Source organism: Hyla sarda, chromosome 2 (assembly GCF_029499605.1).
Source record: "Hyla sarda isolate aHylSar1 chromosome 2, aHylSar1.hap1, whole genome shotgun sequence".
In the NCBI taxonomy this organism is placed as follows: Eukaryota; Metazoa; Chordata; class Amphibia; order Anura; family Hylidae; genus Hyla; species Hyla sarda.
In genome coordinates, this window is record NC_079190.1 from 85678689 (window position 1) to 85704667 (window position 25979).

At 44.7% G+C, this 25979-nt stretch overlaps 1 protein-coding gene and 1 long non-coding RNA gene across 3 annotated transcripts in view; one reads left to right on the forward strand and one right to left on the reverse strand.

The window, feature by feature from the left end:
• TIMELESS (timeless circadian regulator) overlaps positions 1 to 25979 on the reverse strand; it is a gene marked incomplete in the record, with an annotated part of 157777 nt that overhangs the window by 23315 nt on the left and 108483 nt on the right. The window contains 6 exon segments of the mRNA XM_056562374.1: positions 886 to 1004; positions 7380 to 7448; positions 9499 to 9700; positions 24754 to 24896; positions 25632 to 25714; positions 25852 to 25975. Of these exon segments, the coding sequence (XP_056418349.1) occupies positions 886 to 1004; positions 7380 to 7448; positions 9499 to 9700; positions 24754 to 24896; positions 25632 to 25714; positions 25852 to 25975 (740 nt within the window).
• On the forward strand, positions 78 to 25246 carry LOC130358724 (uncharacterized). Of its 2 annotated transcripts, none has more exons than XR_008889630.1 (3): positions 78 to 241; positions 10327 to 10642; positions 25023 to 25246. It is a non-coding gene; the product is annotated as an uncharacterized LOC130358724 (long non-coding RNA). The 2 variants fall into 2 exon arrangements; XR_008889631.1 differs by lacking the exon at positions 78 to 241 and adding an exon at positions 8726 to 8836.

A 25979-nucleotide genomic window follows, 5' to 3' on the forward strand; every position in this document is an offset into this window, starting at 1 on the left:
TAGTGAAGCCAATTCAAGGAACTAAGGCATTGCCCCGTTCTCTTGCAGAGTGTGCGAGGCAGAACAATGGTAAATCTTTAAAAGGCTGCAGCTCTTGCATAAGCGCAGTGGCTTCTTCAAAAAGCCTCTCTGTTGGGGTGCTGGGAGTTGGACCCCCACTGATCTAATATGGATATCTTATCTGGAGGACAGGCCATCAATTTTAAATGCCTTGGTTACCCCTTTAAGTTAAAAGGTTAAAGTAAGTTTCAAGATGCAATCTTTATTCTTTAATTTATTTTTATACCTAGATATGCAGTTTGTAATGTGTCAGACTTTTCTCACATGGACATGAGTAAAACATGAATGCTGCTTCCTTCTCTATCTCTTCTATTGGGACAGCCTCATTCCTGTACTGACTTCTCCCTCTTCTCCCTTGCCCTGAGACATGGATGTCGAGGAGTGAAAGGGGGGTTTGGTGTTCTTCTTTTCCTCTTAATTCATACATAGTCTGCTTCTCCCACTATTCAGTGCAGCTTATGCCATTTGCCCTCCCTGAAGACTTGGATGCTCTTGCACCTCTACACACTCTGGTCAGCCATGTACAACCTCCTCACATTTCCTGCTACTATCTATGACACAAAAAGCAGAGAGCAGTAGGAGTCCAAGTTGGCAGATCCTCACTGGTCTGCTAGTTATTCACAGGACAGGACAGCCTCAAGTAAAAATACACTTATTAAGATGTTATGTTATAGCAAAATGTATAAGACAAACATATTAAAGAATAAAAATGAACAAACAGTAAAAATAAAAGTGTAAAAAATATGAAGGCAGCCAATGGCTTTTACAAAGAAAAAAAAAAAAAAAAAAAGATACACACAAAAAGTAGTAAACCTCAACACTTGCCTGTTCATTTGCTGGAGGACGAATGCCCACAGCTTTCAAAAGTTTTTGGAATATTTTGCTTTCCATGGCATCCTCATTGTCTTCAGTTAAAGGAACAAGCGGAACTGACTGAGAGGAGCCTGTAATACAGAAGAAAGTAGGTTTTCATAGATTAAAAGCCTAGCGTGTACTTGGATCTTAAAGTGTACCTCCAATAGTCTTTTCACTGCAGTCTTAATTTTTCTTAAATCATTGATTTAAAAATTTCATGCTAAAATACCTTTTCAGGCTGCCCCTCAATTTAACTATGTATTAGAAGACGGAAAATGAAGCACCCATCTCCAATGTGAGAGTGCCATAGAATCATATTATGCTGGGTTTACCACTGGAGTCGGGTGCTGGGGAGATGAAGTGGGAAGTTTTGTCTTCTATTGCACAGGTACAGGCTGCAGAGAGCGGGAAGAACTAGGCCGAATTTAACCCCTTAAGGACACGGCACATTTTGGCCTTAACCCCTTAAGGACGCAGGACGTAAATGTACGTCCTGGTGAGGTGGTACTTAACGCACCAGGACGTACATTTACGTCCTAAGCATAACCGCGGGCATCGGAGCGATGCCCGTGTCATGCGCAGCTGATCCCGGCTGCTGATCGCAGCCAGGGACCCGCCGGCAATGGCCGACGCCCGCGATCTCGCGGGCGTCCGCCATTAACCCCTCAGGTGCCGGGATCAATACAGATCCCGGCATCTGCGGGAGTTTGCGATTAAAATGAACGATCGGATCGCCCGCAGCGCTGCTGCGGGGATCCGATCATTCATAACGCCGCACGGAGGTCCCCTCTCCTTCCTCCGTGCGGCTCCCGGCGTCTCCTGCTCTGGTCTGTGATCGAGCAGACCAGAGCAGGAGATGACCGAAAACACTGATCTGTTCTATGTCCTATACATAGAACAGATCAGTATTAGCAATCATGGTATTGCTATGAATAGTCCCCTATGGGGACTATTCAAGTGTAAAAAAAAATGTAAAAAAATGTAAAAGTAAAAAAAAAGTGAAAAATCCCCTCCCCCAATAAAAAAGTAAAACGTCCGTTTTTTCCTATTTTACCCCCAAAAAGCGTAAAAAACTTTTTTTATAGACATATTTGGTATCGCCGCGTGCGTAAATGTCCGAACTATTAAAATAAAATGTTAATGATCCCGTACGGTGAACGGCGTGAACGAAAAAAAATTAAAAAAGTCCAAAATTTCAACTTTTTTAATACATTTTATTAAAAAAAAAATTATAAAAAATGTATTAAAAGTTTTTTATATACAAATGTGGTATCAAAAAAAAGTACAGATCATGGCGCAAAAAATGAGCCCCCATACCGCCGCTTATACGGAAAAATAAAAAAGTTATAGGTCATCAAAATAAAGGGATTATAAACGTACTAATTTGGTTAAAAAGTTTGTGATTTTTTTTAAGCGCAACAATAATATAAAAGTATATAATAATGGGTATCATTTTAATCGTATTGACCCTCAGAATAAAGAACACATGTCATTTTTACCAGAAATTGTACGGCGTGAAAACAAAACCTTCCAAAATTAGCAAAATTGCGTTTTTCGTTTTAATTTCCCCACAAAAATAGTGTTTTTTGGTTGCGCCATACATTTTATGATATAATGAGTGATGTCATTACAAAGGACAACTGGTCGCGCAAAAAACAAGCCCTCATACTAGTCTGTGGATGAAAATATAAAAGAGTTATGATTTTTAGAAGGCGAGGAGGAAAAAATGAAAACGTAAAAATTTAATTGTCTGAGTCCTTAAGGCCAAAATGGGCTGAGTCCTTAAGGGGTTAAAGGGGTACTCGTCCCTAGACAACTCATCCCCTATCAAAGGATAAGATGTTCGAACCCGTGGGTCCCGCCGCTGGGCACCCCAGACATCCAGTGAACTTCGCTCCGTGTCAGATGACTGGCAATGTGGGGCAGAGGCTCCTGACGTCACGGTCCGCTCGTGACATCTTGGCCACAACCCCTCAATGTAAGTCTATGGGAGGTGGCATGACGGCCTGGTGCAGCAGGGATATCGCGGTGGCCCCCAGCGGTGGGACCCCCGCGATAAGACATCTTATCCCCTATCCTTTGGATAGGGGATAATATGTCTAGGGGCGGAGCACCCCTTTAAGGACAAATTTTATTTTAGCATTTTCATTTTTTCCTCCTCACATTCAAACAATCTGAACTTTTATATTTCCATCCACAGACCCATTTTGGAGGGTTTAGTTTTACGCTGAACACTTTACGGTAAAAATTAAGTGTTTTCTTTATTCAGTGGGTCAATACGCTTAAAATGATACCCATGATTACATACTTTTCTATTATTGTACTGCTTTTAATAAAGCATCCTTTTTTTTTTTTACAAAAAAAGGTATGTTTAAAACTGCTCTATTTTGACCACCTATAACTTTCATTTTACACGTTTAACCCCTTCCCGACCTATGACATACCTGTACGTCATGGGTGGCAAGGTGTTCCCGACCCATGACATACAGGTACGTCATGAACATTACTGCCGCTACTCACGGCACCCCGCAGCGCCCGGAAAGATGGTGGCTATCACTGATAGCCAGCCATCTTACCGTGCGACCACGGGGGGTTTCATCCCCCACCCCCCCCAGCGATCGCTGCTATCAGCTGGTCAAATCTGACTAGCTGATAGCAGCGTTTCGCTATGAAAATATTTAGCAGCGCGGTGTGTGAGTCCGGATCACGGGGATCGGGACACACACCGCTCTGCTAAGTGTCCCTGACCCGTCCCCCGGCGTCACTTACCCGTCCGAGCGGTGTCCCGAGCGGTCCCGGCGTCCTCCATGCGGTCCTGGCTGCACTGCGTCCCGGAGGTGAGTTTCCGGCAGCAGTGCGGCATCTTCATTGGCAGCAGTGAGATCGCCGTAAAGCGATCTCACTGCTGCCTCTGAGAGTTTCAAAACTGCAACTCCCAGCATGCCCAGACACAGCCTTTGGCTTTCTGGGCATGCTGGGAGTTGTAGTTTTGCAACATCTGGAGGTCCACAGTTTGGAGACCACTGTATAATGGTCTCCAATCTGTGCTCTTCCAGATGTTGCAAAACTACAAATCTCAGCATGCTCAGTCTGTCCAGGCATGCTGGGAGTTGTAGTTCTCTAACATCTGGAAGAGCACAGATTGGAGACCATTATACAGTGGTCTCCAAACTGTGGACCTCCAGATGTTGCAAAACTACAACTCCCAGCATGCCCAGACTGCCCAAGCATGCTGGAAGTTGTAGTTCGGCAACATCTGATCCTTCAGATATTGCCGAACTACAACTTTCAGCATGCCTGGGCAGTCTGGGCATGCTGGAAGTTGTAGTTTTGCAACAACTGGAGGCACACTAGTTGGGAAACATTGTCCGTTTCCTACCTCAGTGCCTCCAGCTGTTGCAATTGTTGCAAAACTATAACTCCCAGCATGCACTGGCAGACCATGCATGCTGGGAGTTGTAGTTTTGCAACAGCTGGAGGCACACTGGTTTGGAAACACTAAGTTTGGTTGCAAAACACTTGAAAGTTTATTACTTAACTTAGTGTTTCCAAACCAGCGTTCCTCCAGCTGTTGCAAAACTACAACTCCCAGCATGCACGGACAGCCAAAGGGCATGCTCGGAGTTTGCAACAGCTGGATGTTTACCCCCCCCCCCCCACCCCCCAATGTGAATGTACAGGGTACACTCACATGGGCGGAGGTTTACAGTGAGTGCTGCAAGTTTGAGATTGCGCAAATTTTGCGCTGCAGCTCAAACTTCCAGCGGCAAACTTGCTGTGAACCTCTGCCCATGTGACTGTACCCTAAAAACACTACACTACACTAACACTAACCTAAAATAAAAAGTAAAAAACACTACATATACACATACCCCTACACAGCCCCCCTCCCCCCAAAAAATGAAAAACGTCTGGTACGCTACTGTTTCCAAAACGGAGCCTCCAGCTGTTGCAAAATAATAACTCCCAGTATTGCCGGACAGCCACTGACTGTCCAGGCATGCTGGGAGTTTTGCAACAGCTGGAGGCACCCTGTTTGGGAATTATTGGCATAGAATACCCCTATGCAAATCCCTAATTCAGGCCTCAAATGCGCATGGCGCTCTCTCACTTTGGAGCCCTGTCGTATTTCAGGGCAACAGTTTTGGGACACATATGGGGTATCGCCGTACTCGGGAGAAATTGCCTTACAAATTTTGGGGGGCTTTTTCTTCTTTAACCCCTTATGAAAAGGTGAAGTTGGGGTCTACACCAGCATGTTAGTGTAAAAAAAAAAAATTTTTACACTGACATGCTGGTGTTGCCCTATACTTTTAATTTTCACAAGAGGTAAAAGGGAAAAAAGACCCCCAAAATTTGTAACGCTATTTCTCCCGACTACGGAGATACCCCATATGTGGGCGCAAAATGCTCTGGGGGCGCACAACAAGGCCCAGAAGGGAGAGTGCGCCATGTACATTTGAGGCGATTTGCACAGGGGGTGGCTGATTGTTACAGCAGTTCTGACAAACGCAAAACAATAAATATCCATATGTGACCCCATTTTGGAAACTACACCCCTCACGGAATTTAATAAGGGGTGCAGTGAGCATTTACACCCCACTGGTGTATGACAGATTTTTGGAACAGTGGTCTGTGAAAATGAAAAATAAAATTTTTGATTTGCACAGTCCACTGTTTCAAATATCTGTCAAACGCCAGTGGGGTGTAAATGCTCACTGCACCCCTTATTAAATTGCATGAGGGGTATAGTTTCCAAAATTGGGTCACATGTGGGGGGGGTCCACTGTTCTGGCACCATAGGGGCTTCCTAAATGGGACATGCCCCCCAAAAACCCTTTCAGAAAAACTCACTCTCCAAAATCCCATTGTCGCTCCTTCCCTTCTGAGCCCTCTACTGCGCCCGCCGAACACTTTACATACGCATATGAGGTATTTCCTTACTCGAGAGAAATTGGGTTACAAATTTTAGGGTAATTTCTCTCCTTTTACCCCTTGTAAAAATTCAAAAATTGGGTCTACAAGAAAATGCGAGTGTAAAAAATGAAGATTTAGAATTTTCTCCTTCACTTTGCTGCTATTCCTGTGAAACACCTAAAGGGTTAAAACACTTACTGAATGTCATTTTGAATACTTTGGGGGGTGCAGTTTTTATAAGGGGGTCATTAATGGGGTATTTCTAATATGAAGACCCTTAAAATCCACTTGCAACCTGAACTGGGCCCTGAAAAATTATGATTTTGAAAATCTTGAGAAAAATTGGAAAATTGCTGCGGAACTTTGAAGCCCTCTGGTGTCTTCCAAAAGTAAAAACTTGTCAATTTTTTTATGCAAACACAAAGTAAACATATTGTATATGTGAATCAATATGTAATTTATTTGGAATATCCATTTTCCTTTCAAGCAGAGACTTTCAAAGTTAGAAAAATGCTAAATTTTCAAAATTTTCATGAAATTTTTAGATTTTTTACCAAGAAAGGATACAAATATCAGTGAAATTTTACCAATAACATAAAGTAGAATATGTCACGAAAAAACAATCCCGGAATCAGAATGATAAGTAAAAGCATTCCAAAGTTATTAATGTTTAAAGTGACAGTGGTCAGATTTTCAAAAAATGCCCAGGTCATGAAGGTGAAAATGGGCTGGGTCATGAAGGGTTTAAAGCCGTTCACCGTACGGGATCATTATCACGATATTTTGGTAGTTCGAACATTTACGCACGCAGCTATACCAAATATGTTTAATAATTATTTTTATTACATTTTTTGGGGGGTAAAATGGGATAAAGGGACTATTTACATTTTTCTAAACTTTTTATATCCTCATAGAGGACTATTTATAGCAATCATTTGATTGCTAATATTGTGCAGTGCTATGCATAGCACTGATCAGTGTTATCGGCGATCGTCTTCTCTGGTCTGCTCGATCTCAGACCATAGCAGAAGATCCCAGGAGACAGACAGAGGCAGGTCAGGGGACCTCCGTCCGCCATTTTGGATGATTGGATCCCCGCAGGCGATCCGATCATTCAATGTAATGCCCGCATTGCCGTAGATGCCGTTATATGTATTGATCACGGCACCTTAGGGGTTAATGGCAAACATCAGCACAATCGCTGATGTCCGCCATTATCTGTGAGTCCCTAGCCGGGACCTACCGCGCATGATGCGGGCACAGTTCCAGAGAGATACGTAAATTTACATCCTGATGCGTTAAGTTGTTAGGGAATTAAAAAGAATGTAATTTAGAAAAGTTGGAATTTGTCCAAAAAACATTGGAGGTACACTTTAAGTTTGAGATGGTTAAATACAGTTCCCATAGTTGCCACTGCTGTATAAAATATTAAATCATGTTAAACCACATAAAAACATTTTTCAGGACAAGAAAATCTAAAGAACAAATAGAATGTGTCAGAAAACAAAACTATTTGAAAGCCTGCTGTTAGTTGCTCGGACACTTACCATCCTCTTCTCGGTCATCAGCGGTCCGGTTCAAACTGTTCTGAAGCCACAATACAGGATGGGACAAACCTATAAATCACAGAATATAACTTCTGAAAGTGTTTTAATAACAATATTACTGACATACTAGAGTCCTACTATCACTGTCTATTGAGTGAACTGAAAAGCACACTAAAAATATTATACACATATGGGGGAGATTTATCAAAACCTGTCCAGAAGAAAAGTTGCCCATAGCAACCAATCAGATCGCTTCTTTCTTTTTTGAAAAGGCCTCTGAAAATCGAAAGAAGCAATCCGATTGGTTGCTATGGGCAACTCAGCAACTTCTCCCCTGGACAGGTTTTGATAAATCTCCCCCAGTATGAATTAAAATACACACTGTATGGTAAACGCATAAAAAAAAAAAAACTTAAAAATCTGAGGATACCAAGTCTTACTCATCACATTTTTGCTGTCTGTCGAGCAAATCCATTTAAATACATGGAAACCGCATACAAATGTTTTGCTCAATTTACCCATAATCTTTAATTGGTAAATTGTATTGCCAAAAAGTGTATACTTTTGACTACAGTTTACCTTGTCCATGTCTATATAGAAGTTTTGCTGCATGGAATAATGTAGCATACCACGCTTTCCTATCCTCAGTGAAAAATATACACTTTTTATAACAGGACAAAACGAGATACATACATACATAAACTGTTTTTCAATTCCATACATCTATATATACACACACACACACACACACACACACACACACACACACACACACAATACATACATATATATTATAGTTATTGTGAATAAAGTTTAGTATATTTGTCTACTACTTCGGATATGTTCACAATATGTAATTCCAGCGGAATTCCGCGCTGTGAACATAAACATCCGTGTGGATGGGTCTTCTGCGAGACCTGTTCACACCGAGCAATTTCAGCAGTGGACAATTCCACAGCTGAAATTGTTCCGTGCAAAGAAAGAACATGTTCATTCTTTGCGCGGAAGTCCACGAGCACTGCATAGCAGTCAATGGTAAATACTGGAAATACTGCCAAAGTATTTCGGCCACCGCCGCCAGAATGGAATCTTCGCTCGCTGAATTCTGTGAGCGGAAATTCAGTTCAAACTCCGTAGTGTGAACATACCCTTATGGTGTACAAGAAAATTCCATTTTAAACATGATAAGAACCCAAAATCAATACAGCTGCTATTATTTAACTGATGCAGATATGTCACAATCCTTGTGCAAAGCAACAGCTTACACACTGTGACCTAGCATCAATGCATATGAAAAACCCATGTTGATCATCAGTCATATTTAGCACACCATTCCTAACCTAGATGAGAAAAGGAGCATTTTCATCACTTCTTCTAACTATACAGCGACTAAGTGTTTAGCACAGTGGCCTTGCAGAACCTGGGTTCAACCCAGGCAAGTGCAACATCTTCATAGGGTTTGTATGAATTCCCCATGTTGCCTGGGCTTTCTCCTCACTTCAATACATTCTGTATAGGTTAATCTGGAATAGGGCTGCAACTAACGATTATTTGTACATTCAAGTAATTTGCCGATTATTGGTTAGGATAAAAAAACAAAGACAAAACAGGATTAGGGGACCAGGGAAGGGTTAACTGAATAAAGTGAGGACCACATTGTAACAATTTAACATGGGAAAACGAAAGGGGACAGCACCTGAAGGAGTAACCTATAAGCCTGTCCGAATGGGAGAAGGAGCAGTTTAGAGACCTTAGTGATGGCTGTCCTCCCTGCTTCTAGCCGGACAGGGGGCTCCCGTGATGTCATAACCGCAGGCTTAGTGTCAACGTAGGTGCCGAGGACTGCACTCCAGGCCGTAGTCTCAGTGCTGGAGCTTGGCCGAAGATGTTGCAGGCCAGCAGTATCTTCAAAAAGACACCGGAATATAAGGGAAAAGGAGGGGGATATTTAGGGGCAGACAGAGGGGCTAAAAAGCTGATTAATCTTTGTAGCCCTAGTTTGGAATTTAGAATGTAAGCCACAAATAGGGACAGGGACCACTTTTAATAACAACAGTCTCTATACAGTAACACTGTATAAATGAAGAAAATAACAGAAGATAAATCCAAATGTAGTTACCATCTTCATGTAAACTCTGTAAAATAGTTTGTATCTTTTTATCCACAAATAATTCACCACTTCTGTGTGTTTTTTCTTTTGGGATATGTTCTGACTTCATGTGTTCTTCCTCATCCTCTTCACTTTCATAATTATCTTCTTCATCTTCATTATCCACATCTCTTCCATCAATGCCAAGATCATTGAGGAAATCATCTTCAGACTAAAAATAGTAAAAAAAATAAAAAAAGACAAAAGCCACAACAATCATCCTTCTATTCATATAAATCTGGTATCAATAATAACTGCAACAGAATCTAATATAGTCTTCACTATTTTACCAGGCATATCTAACACATTAAGGCTTTCTTCACACCAAGTGTATAAAAAGTTTTATAATCTAATAACGTGTTTAATTAAAGTCTGTCGAAAAAGAGGATGTCGATCAGTGCACACATTGTACAAATAAACTGAAGTAACTCCCAACGCTGGAATTTTGGCATTTTTTGTTTTTTTAAATACAATGGGGAGATTTATCAAAACCTGTCCAGATGAAAAGTTGCTGAGTTGCCCATAGCAACCAATCAGATCGCTTCTTTCATTTTTTCAGAGGCCTTTTCAAAAATGAAAGGAGAGATCTGATTGTTTGCTATGGGCAACTCAGCAGCTTTTCCTCTGGACAAATTTTGATAAATCTCCCCCAATTTTACCAAAATTTATATTATACTCCAATGTGACACTTTTTAAGGAAGTCTATTTATCCATTGTATAGCACAGTATTGTGAGCTAAGAATAGGTATTCTTTCATCAGAATCCATGTGTATAATGAGACCATTCCTTCTTGTTCAGAATACCGGAAAAATATCACCAGAAAGAGTGGAAATGGAACTTGCATAATCTCCTCCAAGGCATCCTCAACCTTCTTCCAAAAACTACAGACCAAAGTACATGCCCATATTTAGTGTATCAAAAAAATAAATAAAAAAAACAGCCTCCTTCTACCCACAACTAAGGCACTCAAAAATATCAAGTCAGAAGAAAGTGTACAACTGAAAATCTTTGGGATACTGCAGCAGGGGATACTGATGGTGGGGAGGATAAAAGACTCCAACTAATCCTCATGTGAACGGATAGGAATCAGTCTCTTCCACCATAAAGGACAAAGGTACACAGCATCTACTGAATGTACAGATTAAATATAAGAATTCTGGGTCTGTGCCTCCTAAAGAGTTTAAGGGATAGGAAAAAATAGACTATCGGCTCCATTGGGGGACACAGACCGTGGGTGTATGCTGCTGTCTCTAGGAGGTGTGACACTATGGTAATAAAAAAAAGTCAGCTCCTCCCAGCAGGATATACCCGCCTTCAGGCCCTGAGCTAATCAGTTTTAAGCTTAGTGTCTGAAGGAGGTGGACATGGTCTGGAATTCTCCAGACCAGGTCTTCTGATTTTTTGTTTTCCTAGTTTAGGGACGTGTTGGTTTTTTATTCCTTTTTCTTTCCTGTTTTCAGGTGGGGACTCAGGGACTCCGGTTCCCTGTTTCCCCATTGCGAGTAAGGGGGCACAGACATTGCCTATAAGCGTTGTTCCCCCCCCCCTCGCCAACAGTCAGCGCCTGGGTTGGTACCTCATGGGTCCGGGTCCCCCTATTTCCCTGGTCACCTCGCTCGCGCATAGCAGCCAGGAGTGATGCAGGTAACTAAAGCGGACTGAAGACTCCATTAGGTAAGTTCTTCTGACTGAGGTAAGTACTTTCCCCCTCTGGAGACCCCCTGTTTTTTGTCCACCTTTCAGGTTATTGGGCTGGCCTTTTATTCTGGGGAGCAGTGGCATCTTAGGGGGCATGTAATCTATGTTTTACATTGGGCACTTCACTGTGTGTGTGTTTGTGGTTACTTGTGGCTATGTCCGCAGCGCCTTATATGCGGCTAACAGCCGCGCCGCTGGTAGGGCCGGGCGCTCTCAGCGCCGGCTTACTTTCACTTCTCCGGCAGCTCCTTATATGCGGCTGACAGCCGTGGCGCTGGTACGGGCCGGGCGCTCTCAGCGCCGGCTTACTTTCACTTTCTCCGGCAGTCTCTGCCGGCGTATAGGCCGCCCACTATTTCCCCGAGCGCATATGCGGCTGGGGGCGCCATTACAGCTTCTTCTCGACAGTCTATAGCTCCACCCACAGGGCTGTCTGAGCTCTTCAGAGGCGCGAAGTAGCCTCCAATCAGCGCCGTGGGCACGATTTTCAGTTAGAAGGGGCCTCTGCTTCAGGCACGCCCCTCTCTCCCTATTGGCTGGCCTGTTTTCTTACACTCTAGATGCACGGAGCCGAGTTCTCCTCACTGCAGCTGCCAGGGGACACAGACTAGGGTGAGAAAGTTCCTGTCTCTTTTCTCATTATGTCCGTACCCAGAGCTGTTGCTCCCTCTAAACAGAAACCTGGAACGTCAGTGACTTATTTTGTTTGTAAGCACTGTAATACCAAGATGCCTGGCTATACTGAGCCCACTTGCCCTGCCTGCTCCACTGCTCCCCCAGACCCCCTGATGCCCTTTCGGTTCCGGTGGATTCAGCAGCTCCACCAGCCTGGGTTTCTTCCCTGACCCAGTATATGGCTGACTTGACCCAAGTCTCCCGTTCGGTGGCTGAGGCCTCCCGGGAAGTGGTGTCCGCCTTGAAGGGGTCTTCCTTGCGCAGGGCCTCAAAGGGCCCGCTCCTTGTCTCCACATACTTCACGCTCTCACAAGCGTACTAGGGGTGCCTCGTCTGACTCTTCCATTGAGTCTTCAGCTAGACGTGGGCGTTCCCCTCGTGGGTCCCGCCCCCGTCATCTGGGCACAAATGTCACTCCTCCAGAGGACGTTCTCGGAGTCGCCGCTCTGCCACGCCAGAGCCGCATACCCGGTCAGGGTCACCCCCCTCCAGCACTGCCTCTACACGTTCACATTCTCCTGGTGAACTGGCGGACGAGGCTTCCGAGCCGGCATCTGACTCAGAGGACCGCTCGGATTCAGTTGAAACGGTGAACTCATTGGTGACAGCCATAAGAGACACCTTTCACTTAGAGGACCCAGGATCTTCGGGTGTCACTCCAGGAGTATCCTTTCATTGTGCTAAGCCAGCACCTCAAAGGTTAAGCTCTCACGCTGACTTTGACGACATTCTGGAATCTGCATGGAAACATCCAGACAAGAGGTTCCCGGGAATCAAGACGATTCAAGAACGTTATCCATTTGACAAGGACTTTGTCACTAAGGTGATTTCCCCTCCCTCTGGATCCACCAATCTCCCGGATCTCTAAGGCGACTACACTGCCACAGGCAGATGCCGCTGCCTTCAAGGATTCCACGGACAAGAAGGTAGAATCCTTAGCGAAGTTTGCCTCTGAAGCAGCTGGCTCTTCTCTTCTTCCCATCTTCGCCTCGACATGGGTGTCCAAGGCCCTGTCGGAGTGGTGCCAAAAGCTGCATCAGGATATCTTAGCGGGATCCCCCCCTGCTCTGGCTCTCCAATGCTCTAAAGCTGGGGACTTCCTGTGCGCAGCTTCCATGCAGTCAGCCCGTTGTTCTGCCTTTGCTGTGGGTCACCTAGCGGCTCTCCCTCACTCTATGTGGCTTAAGGCTTGGAATGCGGATGCCGCTTCCAAAAGGTCTCTCACTGAGCTTCCTTTTACGGGTGGCCGTCTTTTTGGCAAGCGCCTTGATGAGATTATCTCTGATGCGACAGGAGGTAAGAGTTCCTTGTTGCCTCAAAATAAGGCTCGCCCTACTTCCCAAAGGAAGTCCTCTTCCTTTCGGACCTTTGGCTCCAGCAAAGGGTCCGGGCAGGCGCCTTTGCGGGACAAGAAGGCTCCCTCGTTCCGGGCACGCCAGTCTTGGAAGTCGGACTCCAACCGGTCTGGCCGTTTTGCGCCCAAATCAGGCAACCGTAAAACCACTTCTGCATGAAGTGAGGCCCCCACCCGTGGTTTTTTCTTGGGTGGGAGGTCGTCTTTTACTTTTTCGAGACATCTGGACCTCACACATTCAGGACTCTTGGGTCAGGGACGTGGTGTCCAACGGTTACCGAATCGAATTCGCCTCCCTTCCCAGGGTTCGCTTTTTCCGATCCCGGGCCCCCCGGTCTCCTTCTCTGGCGAAGCAATTTCGAGAGGCTCTCCAGTCTCTGCTTCTCCAGGGGGTTATCGTTCCCGTTCCTCCAGGGGAACGGTTTCGGGGTTTCTATTCCAATCTTTTTGTGGTTCCCAAGAAGGACGGTTCTGTGCGACCAATCCTAGACCTCAAGCGTCTCAACCGTCATCTTCTTATCCGCCACTTCCGAATGGAATCTCTCCGTTTGGTGGTGGCGTCCCTGGAACAAGGGGAGTTTCTTTAATCGGTGGACATCAAGGATGCCTACCTCCATGTGCCAATATTTCCAGGCCATCATCGGTACCTCCGCTTTGCGGTTCCGGAGGGGCATTTTCAATTCGTAGCCCTCCCCTTTGGTCTGACCACGGTTCCTGGGGTCTTTACCAAGATCCTTGCTCCAGTGATGGGCCTGTTACGGTCGAGGGGAGTCTCTGCGATACCCTACCTGGACGACCTTCTCATCAAGGCTCCAACCAGAGCCCAGACTCTGGAGAATGTGGACGTCACTCTCCACACTCTGGATCGCTTCGGGTGGATGGTCAATCGGGACAAGTCTGTCCTCTATCCTACCTAGTCTCTAACCTTCTTGGGACTTGGCTTCGATACGGCCTCTGCCTGAATTTGCCTCCCGCCGGACAAACGTCTGGCGCTTCTGTCGGGGGTCCGCTCCCTTCGGAACCAGGTCTCAGTCCCCATCCGCACTTGTATGGAAGTCCATGGTCGGATGGTGGCAACTATGGAGGCTCCGCTCCCCCCTTCTTCTCCAAGGGCGGTTATTTCTTCCCCTTCACTGGCAGGTAGTTACAACGGATGCCAGCCTGTCGGGCTGGGGCGGAGTGTTCAGGGATGGGACTGTTCAGGGACTCTGGTCTCCCCGAGAGACCCTTCTTCCGATAAACATATTGGAATTCTGGGCGATTCTTCTTTGTCTTCTTCATTGGGAGTCCCGGGTTTCAGTCCCGTCCTGTCCGCGTCTAATCGGACAACGCCACGGCCGTAGCGTACATAAATCGACAAGGCGGCACTTGCAGCTCGGCAGCCATGGCAGAGGTGACCAAGATTCTCATCTGGGCGGAAAGCAAGGTTCCGGCCATTTCAGCGATTCACATTCCGAGAGTGCTCAACTGGGAAGCGGACTTCCTCAGTCAGTCCTCACCCGACCCCGACAAGTGGTCTCTACATCCAGAGGTCTTCGCACAACTCTGCGACCTCTGGGACATTCCGGACGTGGACCTCAGGCTCTGGCCGTGGACGCCCTAGTGATTCCTTGGGCGATGTTTGCCCTACCCTATCTGTTCCCTCCCCTTCCCAGGGTTCTGAGGAAGCTCAAAACAGAAGTCCACGCCATTCTGGTAGCTCCAGATTGGCCCTGAAGGTCGTGGTACGCCGACGTAGTTAGGCTCCTGGACGACGCTCCACTGCGCCTTCCGCTCCATCAGGACCTGCTCTCTCAGGGTCCTCTTTGCCACCACAATTTACAGACGCTGCGTTTGACGGCGTGGCGGAGGAGACCGCGGTTTTGAGGGTCCGCGGGTTCTCTTCCCAAGTCATTCACACCATGCTCAGGGCTTGTAAGCCCTCCTCTGCAAGTATTTACCACCGTACTTGGCGGTCTTATTTTCGTTGGTGTGAAGCTCAGGACTTCTCCCCGGTAACCTTCTCCTTTCCCCGTCTTCTCTCCTTTTTGCAGTCGGGTTTAGAACTGGGGTTGTCTCTCAGTTCCCTTAAAGGTCAGGTTTCGGCCCTTGCTATTCTTTTCCCGCGGCCCCTGGCTTCTAATTCTCATGTCCGGACCTTCCTTCAAGGAGTGGCGCATGCTGTTCCACCTCATCAGTCACCTTCTCCCCCTTGGGACTTGAATTTGGTTCCGAGTGCCCTCCAGGGTGAACCCTTTGAGCCCCTGAGGTGTCTCACCGCCTCCTTTCTTGGAAAGTGGCGTTTCTTGTTGCTATCACCTCCATCCGGAGGGTGTCTGAATTGGCAGCTCTCTCCTGCCGTTCTCCGTTTCTGGTGATCCACCAGGACAAGGTTGTTTTCCGGCCAGATCCTTCCTTTTTGCCTAATTTGGTTTCGGCTTTTCATCTCAATGAGGACATTGTCCTTCTGTCTTTTTGTCCTGCTCCTTCTCATCCTAAGGAGCGCTTACTACACAAGCTGGATGTAGTTCGGGCTGTTCGGTCTCATCACTCCATCACTTCTTCGTTTCGTCAGTGTGATTCCTTTTTCGTCCTTACGGAAGGTCGTCGTAAGGGACAACCTGCTTCCAAGTCCACCACTTCTCGGTGGATTCGGTCCGCCATTTCGGAAGCCTATCGCTGTAAGGGGAAGATTCCTCCTTTCAGGGTTGTGGCTCATTCTACCCGTTCTGTTGGGGTATCCTGGGCTCTCCAGAATAGATCCTCGGCCTTGCAGATTTGCAAGGTGGCTACCTGGTCGTCTTTGCACACTTTCTCGAGGTTCTACCGAGTTCATACCTTCGCATCGGCTGATGCTAGTCTGGGTCGTAAAGTGTTGTAGGCGGCAGTGGATCGGCCGTCTGCCTGACTGCTTATCTGCCCACCCAAGGGAAAGGCTTTGGTACGTCCCACGGTCTGTGTCCCCCAATGGAGCCGAAAGAGAAAAGGAGATTTTTGTTTACTTACCGTAAAATCTCTTTCTCTGAGGATCCATTGGGGGACACAGCTCCCGCCCCTTTTTAGGGTTTCCTTTCGTTCTCTGTCCGAGGGTGTGTTCAGTTATGTTTTTTTCTTCTGGTTCTCGGACAGTTTGGGGTTTTTCTTTGACCTGTTGGTCTCCTCCTATTGCTCTGGAACTTAAACTGATTAGCTCAGGGCCTGAAGGCGGTATATTCTGCTGGGAGGAGCTGACTTTTTTTTATTACCATAGTGTCACACCTCCTAGAGACAGCAGCATACACCCACGGTCTGTGTCCCCCAATGGATCCTCCAAGAAAGAGATTTTACGGTAAGTAAAGAAAAATCTCCTTTACTCGCAAACCCCTTTCCCCAACTGGTAACTCCTACTTGGACTTATTCATGGGGATAGTTTGCTGACCATTTTAACCCCTTAAGAACGTAGCGTTTTTCTTTTTTTGCCCTTTGGTTTTTTCCTCCTTACCTTTTAAAAATCATAACCCTTTCAATTTTGCACCTAAAAATCTATATGATCGCTTATTTTTTGCGCCACCAATTCTACTTTGTAATGACATCAGTCATTTTACCCAAAAATCTACGGCAAAACGGGGAAAAAAATAATTGTGTGACAAAATGGAAGAAAAAACTTCATTTTGTAAATTTTGGGTGCTTCTGTTTTTACGCAGTACATTTTTCATTAAAAATGACACCTTATCTTTATTCTGTAGGTCCATACGATTAAAATGATACCCTACTCATAGAGGTTTGATTTTTTATTACTTCGGAAAAAAATCATAACTACATGCAGGAAATTTTTTACGTTTAAAATTGTCATTTTCTGACCCCTATAACTATTTTATTGTTCATTGTACGGGGCGGTATGAGGGCTAATTTTTTGCGCCGTGATCTGAAGTTTTTATCAGTATCATTTTTGTTTTGATTTGACTTTTTGATTGCTTTTTATAAAAAATTTTATGTTCTAAAAAGTGACCAAAAATACACTATTTTGGACTTTGGAATTTCTTTGCGCATGCACCATTGACCCTGCAGTTTAAACAACAATATAATTTTTATAGTTTGGACATTTACGCACACGGCGATACCACATGTTTGTTTTTATTTACACAGTTTTATTTATTATGGAAAAAGGGGGGTGATTCAAACTATTAGGGAAGGGGTTAAATGATCTTTATTAACTTTTTGTTCACTTTTTTTTTGCAGTGTTATAGCTCCCATAGGGGGCTATAACACTGCACACAATGATCTTTTACACAGATCACTGCAAAGCCTTAGCTTTGCATTGATCAGTGTTATCGGCGGTTATTGCTCAAGCCTGGATTTCAGGCTTGCAGCAATCAATCGCCGTTTGGATGCACAGAAGGCAGGTAAGGCACCCTCCTGCTGTGTCCTAGCTGATCGGGACATCACGATTTTATCTGGGCTGCCGGGATGCTTTTACTTTCACTTTTTGACGCGGCGATCAAATTTGATCGCCGCGTCTAAAAAGTTAATGCCGGACATCTGCCGGAACGGCGATGTCCGGCATTAGCCACGGGTCCTCGCTGCTGATAGAAGCCGGGACCATGCAGGTATAATGCGAGCTCACCCGGCGTTCTGCGGCAAGGGGTTAAGTGTCCCTGAGATTTAGAAAAAACTTTTGACATGTCAGAGACCTGTTATAGGAGTCAGGGTCTCATTACTAAAACCCCCATAGACCAGGAGAATGAGTAGGGATAAGTAAGCAGCAGCACGCTTTACTCTCCAGCTTTCAGCAGTCTTTGTCTCGCTGCTCTATTATAATTCTATGGGAAAAGAGGACAAAGATCTATGGGGGTTATTTAACAATAATGGTCTTGGCTAGGTGTATTTATTTTTTGTGGTGCTTCTCCAAATTTATCTTGACTGAGTGAATCTGATAAATTTCACGCAGATCTGCACCAAGATCATTTTCTACAGCCGCTTTCAGGTCTACCCTGCTTCTAAGGAGTTTGTTTTTCTGTGTGTTCAGCTTTATTTGTTTTAGTTTTAATTATAAGGCAAACTAATGTCTAAAAGAAGGTTTGCAAAGAGTCTCACAATTAAACAGTGGTTTACATTGCCGCAGACCAGGAAAAAAATTTTTTTGTTTGAGAGACTGATGATTTAAACTTTTCTTTTTTTTTTTACTTGTCACTTTATTTTATTTTATAATCACTTTGTCATATATTTTTTAAAACTTGAGCACATGAAATTGTTAGATTTTGGCCTTTGCTAACAAGCTTATTATTTCTTAAGTCTTTACCATTCCTTTTTTGCGTTATTTTTTTTTTGCGCCAGGTGCGGCAAAATGTGTGCTAAAATATAAAATACACAGATAAATTCGTGACCACTGCATACGTCACTTTAACCCCTTAAGGACCGGAGGTTTTTCCGTTTTTGCATTTTCGTTTTTTGCTCCTTGCCTTTAAAAAATCATAACTCTTTCAAATTTACACCTAAAAATCCATATGATGGCTTATTTTTTGCGCCACCAATTCTACTTTGTAATGACGTCAGTCATTTTGCCCAAAAATCTATGGTGAAGCGGGAAAAAAAATCATTGTGCGACAAAATAAAAAAAAAAACGCTGTTTTGTAACTTTTGGGGGCTTCCGTTTCTACGTAGTACATTTTTCGGTAAAAATGACACCTGATATGTATTCTGTAGGTCCATACGATTAAAATGATACCCTACTTATATAGGTTTGATTTTGTCGGACTTCTGGAAAAAATCATAACTACATGCAGGAAAATTAATACGTTTAAAATTGTCATCTTCTGACCCCTATAACTTTTTTATTTTTCCGTGTATGGGGCGGTATGAGGGCTCATTTTTTGCGCCGTGATCTGAAGTTTTTAACGGTACCATTTTTGCATTGATAGGACTTATTGATCGCTTTTTATTCATTTTTTCATGATATAAAAAGTGACCAAAAATGCACTATTTTGGACTTTGGAATTTTTTTGCGCGCACGCCATTGACCGTGCGGTTTAATTAACGATATATTTTTATAATTCGGACATTTCCGCACGCGGCGATACCATTTATGTTTATTTTTATTTTTATTTACACTGTGTTTTTTCTTTTATGGGAAAAGGGGGGTGATTCAAACTTTTAATAGGGAAGGGGTTAAATGATGTTTATTCACTTTTTTTTTGCACTTTTTTTTTGCAGTGTTATAGGTCCCATAGGGACCTATAACACTGCACACACTGATCTTTTACATTGATCACTGGTTTCTCATAAGAAACCAGTGATCGATGATTCTGCCGCATGACTGCTCATGCCTGGATCTCAGGCACTGAGCAGTCATTCGGCGATCGGACAGCGAGGAGGCAGGTAGGGGCCCTCCCGCTGTCCTGTCAGCTGTTCGGGATGCCGCGATTTCACCGCGGCTATCCCGAACAGCCCACTGAGCTAGCCGGCATGCTTTCGGTTTCACTTTAGACGCGGCGTTCAACTTTGAACGCCGCGTCTAAAGGGTTAATAGCGCGCGGCACAGCGATCAATGCCGCGCGCTATTAGCCACGGGTCCCGGCCGTTGTTAGAGGCCGGGCCCGACCCGCTATGACGCGGGGCCACGCCGTGGCCCCGCGTTATAGATCGGGAGTGGACACATGACGTTCCAGTACGTCATGTGTCCTTAAGGGGTTAAAAAATGGTCTAGCAACACCAAAGTAAAAATTACGAATTTTAGAACTTTGAAAAATAAATAAAAAAAACACAATTAGCGCAAAAATTATATATTTTTTTGCGAATGTATACCAAAAAAAGCAATAGAACACAATGATAAATAACCCCCTATGTCCCTTGTGGAAATAATGTGCGGAAATTCTGTATTATGAACCAGTCTTTACAATTCAAATAACAAATTAAAAAAGAAATTCTCACAACCACCCCCCCTCCCTTTCCTTTTAATTTTCTCCTCCTCCTCCTTTCTTCCCCACTAACCTTGTTCTTGGTCCCTGCCTTTGTATGTTCTACAGAAGAGAGCTCCATTATGATTTTTTTTTGCATTTTTTACTGTTTAATGTTACCTGGATATCACCTGACATCCTTGTTATAGGATACCCTCACACTGATTTTGCTGACTTAGGTTATGCTTTTCATAAGTTTTTGGTGTACACTGTATGTTAACGCAGAGGTGTCAGCAGAGAGCACTGTTGTCAGACAGAAAACAATGACTCAACTTCAGCAACTGATAAGTACTGGAAGGATTAAGATTTTTTTAATAGAAGTAATTTACAAATCAGTTTAACTTTCTGGAGCCAGTTGATATGAAAAAAATTATTTATTTTTTTACTTGAATACCCCTTTTACCCCCATTAAGGACCAACGGCGTACCTGTACATCCTGCGTCCTTTTCCTTTCTATAACGAGGGTCATAGAGGGTCGGGCCCGGCCTCTAACAACGAGCGGGACCCGTGGCTAACAGCGCGCAGCACTGATCGCGGTGCTGCGCGCTATTAACCCTTTAGACGTGGCGTTGAACACCGCGTCTCAGGGAGCTGTTCGGGATCATCGCAGAGAACCACAAACTGTCCAAGGAAACCACAGAACAAAAAAATTTACTGAACACTCCCTCGGACAGGTAACCAAACCAGGAACACCAGAAGAAAAAAAAAAAGAAAAGAAAAAAAGGAGGGCAGGTGCTGTGTCCCCCCAATGGATCCTCCGAGAAATAGATTTTATGGCAAGAATAAAAATCTCCTTTTCTCTATCGGCTCCATTGGGGGACACAGACCCTGGGACGTACCAAAGCAGTCAGGTGGAAGGCTGGACCACCGCTGCCTGCAACACCTTATGGCCCAGACTAGCATCAGCAGATGCAAAGGTATGAACCTGGTAGAATTTTGTAAAAGTGTGCAAAGACGACCAGGTGGCCGCTTTACAAACTTGCGAGGCCGAAGCCCTGTTGCGGAGAGCCCAGGATGCCCCGACAGAATGAGTGGAATGAGCTGAGACCTTAAAGGGTGGGGTCTTCCCCTTGCAGCGATAAGCTGATGTCCGGAAAAAATTGGAACGTGGGATGTAGGAATCCCGGATATTCACTGAAAAGCTCTCCTTGATCCATATACGTTACTACCGAACGGAGCGACTCCATGCGGAAATAGTGAAGGAGTAGATTTTGATTGAGACGTTTCAGATCCAAGATCATGTGAACGGAACCCCCTTTCTTGGGGACCACAAAGAGGTTGGAATAGAAGGCCGAAAAATGCTGGTTAGGAGGAACTGGGACAATTACTCCCTGAACGAGAAAGGAGTGGAGTGTGCCCCGAAAGGCCCTTGCCAGAGAGGGGGACCGTGGGGGCCAGGAACGAAAAAAGCGATCCTTTGGAAAGGAAGCAAACTCGATCTGTATCCGTTCGAAATGACATCCCTGACCCAGGAGTCCTGCACGTGTGCAGACCAGAAGTCCCGGAAAAGCAATAGACTGCCAACCGCCAGAGAAAAATCCGTGGGTGGGGGCATCCCTTCAGGCAGAGGTAAGCTTACGGGTGCCCGCCTTGGCCGCGAAACGGCCGGAGTGGTTATCCGATTTCCAGGAGGGACGGGTCTGGAAAGAGGGAGTCTTCTTGTTTTGTGAAGGCGCCTGTCTGGGCGCTCTACTGGAACTAAATGTCCAAAAGGAACGAAAGGTCGACTTCCGACAGGAAGTAGCACTGCGAGACCTATTTTGAGGAAGCAATTAACTCTAACCATCCGTCGCCTCTGAGATCATTTCATCTAGGCGATTTCTTAGAAGCAGCATCTGTGTCCCAGCCCTTGAGCCACATAGAACGATGAAGAGCCACCAGGTTGCCTGTGGCAAAAGCCGCACATTGGACCGACTGCATGGAAGCGGAACACAGATAGTTTCCAGCACTGGAGAGTTGGAGTGCTAAGTCAGTCAGTTCCTCCGCGGGGGATCCGGAAAGAATACCCTGGCAGAGTTGAGAAGCCCAGACTGAAAGGGCTTTAGACACCCAGGCAGAAGCAAAAGCCAGAAGCAAGGAAGAGCCCTCTGCTTCAAAGGAGAATTTCGCCAGAGTCTCTGCCCCCTTGTACGCCGGGTCTTTGAAGGAAGCTGCGTCTGCCAATGGCAGAGTAACTGCTTTTGACAGGTGGGAGACCGGTGGATCCACCGTTGGAGGAGAGGTCCACCAAGCAATAAGGTCCTTGGTGAAAGGAAATTGGGCTTGAACCTTCTTAGTTTCTTGAACTAAGATGCTTCCAGGCAGGCTCCAGTAAGGCTTCAAATTCAGCATGAGAGCTGAACACTTTAGGTGCTGGACGGGAACGGTGAAAGGAAACTTCTGGAGCCACGTCTGAAGTTCCTGGGTCCTCTAGGTGAAAGGTGTCCCTTATGGCGGAGACCAAGGTATCCACCATGCCGGCTGTATCTGTTCGGTCCTCCGAGTCAGAGGCAGAACCAGAAACCTCATCTTCCAGTTCCCCAGGAGAGTGGGAGCGGGTGGAGGCAGCCTTGGATGAGGGCGAAACTGACATGGTACACGGATCTGGGGATCCAGAGAGGCAACCAGGGGAGCGTCCCTTGGAAGAAGGGCGCCTACGGGATGCTAGAGCAGAGGGGAGACACCTATGAGGGGAGCACCTATGCCTGCTATCGGACTCTGGAGATGAGTCGGAGGAAATAGCCCTAGTAAGCTTGTGGGAGTGCTTAGAATAAAGAGAGGGAGAGCAGGTCTCTCTAGAGGGCCAGTGTAAGGAGGACCTCTCCAAGGCAGTCACCACGGAACAGGAGACCTGAGCCAAGTCGGAAATTGACTGGGAGAGGGAAGACACCCATTCCGGAGGGATAGCAGAACGCACAGGGTTTGAAGGGGAATCCTGGGCAGAAAGACCAGGATGAAGTGCAGGCAGAACGAGTGGGTTCAGTGGAACCAGACATTTTAGTATTGCAGCCCTTGCAGGTATAATAGTTGACCAGGGCCCCAAGACAGCTGTCTAGAGGGAGGGAAAGTTTAGAGAGAAAACTATCCCCATGTTCCAAAGGCAGAGTAGGGGTTGCATAGCAACAATAAAGAAGAGTGGGCTAAAAGTAGGGGGTCTCTAGAGGATGAAAGTCCCTAAAACCTGAAAGAAAAAGGGGAAAAAATACTCACCTTAGTCAGAAGAACTTACCTAATGAAGTCTTCAGTCAGCTTTTGTCACCTGCATCATGCCGGGCTGCAACAGTGAGACTAGCAGGGAAATAGGGGGACCCGGACCCATAAGGTACAACCCCAGGCGCTGACCGTTGGCGAGAAGGGGTTAACAGTACCATCCACGATATCTGTGCCCCTTCTTCGCAAATGGGGAAACAGTGAACAGTATGTACCTGATTCCCCACCTGAAAAAGGGAAAAGAAAAGGGAGAGAAAAACCAAAATAAACATCCCTAATCTCAAAAATAAAAAAGAATTGACGGGGTCTGGGAGACACCAGACCAGCGTCTGCCTCCTACAGACACTAAGCTAAAACTGATTAGCTCATGTGCCTGTAGGCGGGTATATCCTGCTGGGAGGGGCCGTCCTTTTTTGTTATCATAGTGTCAAGCCTCTAGTGACAGCAGCACATACCCAAAGTCTGTGTCCCCCAATGGAGCCAACAGAGAAATAGTGTATTTTTGGTCATCAAAAAGTCCAATCAATGCAAAATTGGTACCGCAAAAACTTTAAATCACGGCGCAAAAAATACTGCCCGTACACGGAAATAAAAAAGTTATAGGGGTCAGTTGATGACAATTTTAATCGTATACATTTTTCTGCATGTAGTTATGATTTTTTCCAGAAGTACGACAAAATCAAACCTATATAAGTAGGGTATCATTTTAATCGTATGGACCTACAGAATAAAGAAAAGGTGTAATTTTTACCAAAAAATGTGCTGCGCAGAAACGCAAGCCCCCAAAATTTTCTAAATTGTTTTTCTTCAAATTTTGTCGCACAATGATTTTTCCGTTTCACCGTAGATTTTTGGGTAAAATGACAGATGTCATTACAAAGTAGAATTGTTGGCGCAAAAAATAAGCCATCATATGGAATTTTAGGTTAAAAGTTGTAAGAGTTATGATTTTTTAAATGTAAGGAGGAAAAAATGAAAGAGCAAAAACAGAAAAACTCCTGGTCCTTAAGGGGTTAAGTTCATTCTAGTCTGACCACAGTGCTCTCTGCTGACACTTCTGTCCATGTCAGGAACTGTCCAGAGTAGGAGCAAGAGCAGGAGGTGGCAGCAGAGAGCACTGTGGTCAGATTGGAAAGAACAACGCAACTTTCTCAGGAGCAGTTGATAGTACTGGATGGATTAATATTCTTTTAATAGAAGTACCGTAACTTACAAATCTGCTTAATTTTCTGGCACCAGTTGATTTAAAAACATTTGTTTTCGACCGGAGTACCCCTTTAAAATTTGCAGCATGCAAATATGTCAATGAAGAAGGTAAAATCTGCACCAAATCCGTTTCATATTTCGTGCGGATTTCTGATCTTTATAAGTATTATAAATAAAAGATGTCCCACATACTATGCCTGAAGATTTTCCTTTTTTCCTTCTCTTCTTATAAAGCTCCTTCCGGTCAGACACCAACCCCATGCTTATTAGTTTTTCTATGATTCTAGGTTTAGAGCGTTTAGCTGTGATATTCTTCATGATATTTCCCAATATATCTGCAAAGAACAAATAACATACATAAATCACACTGTTGAAAATGAAAACACACATCTCCCCAGTTCTAAGCATTATTTTACAGATAGGGGTGAGATTAATCAAAGCATTTATACTTTTTTTTTCAGCTCCAAAGCACTGCACCGCTGATGTCATAATTAAAAATTTGTGTCATCGTGAATTTTGAATCTGAAGAAAGTCACAAAAATTATGAACAGAGACCCAGAGAATGCCGCTAATCATCACTACCAGAAGACAATGTTTAGGAAATTACTGTATTATGCTATTTGTGCAAGACATGTATGGCTACGCAAAAATGTATCAAATTCTGTTTAATAAATTTAGCAGACGACTGCAAATAACTAGCGGGAAAAAAATTACTGTGAGGGACGAGTACCACAGTCATAATTGATAAATCTCCCCCTTAATATTTTGGTCAGTATACTAAGCAAAAAACAAGTGTGTGCGCCCAGATCACAAAAATGTGTTTTTCTCTGTTTTGGTTCAACACCGGGTTCTTCTGGCTAGCAAATTGTCCATGTTCACAAAGGCAGATAGATACCATATGTCCACTTAAAACCTGACAGATTAATCTACATGATTAGAAGTCTTACATTACCCATTTGTCATAGATTGTTGGAACCAACAGGAACGCTGCTTACAGTATTGTTAACAAACAAAAAAATAATCACATTTAAAAATGTTTTCTATGTAAGATGAACCTACACAGGACATACCATCAGTCTCTTGAAACTCCTCATAAAGCCTCTGAAGTTCCATCTCTTGGTCTTCAGTCCAGATCACAATTCGCGTTCCTTTACTGAAACAATTTAGACAAACAAGAAAGTTACTGGTGCACAAGATAATGAAGATATAATCCCCCAAAAGTCTCACCATTAGCCGCCACATTTACAGATTTTGACAACAAAGCTACTGCAGGCTGTGTAACAAACTCACGTTTCTTTTTTAAAATCCTTAACACTGTCAGCAAGGCCCATCTGCACAAGATGGTTGATAATTTGCTTCCGAGTTCGGGTTCCCGGCTTCAGATTTACCAAGATATTATCTATTACATCCCCATCTGA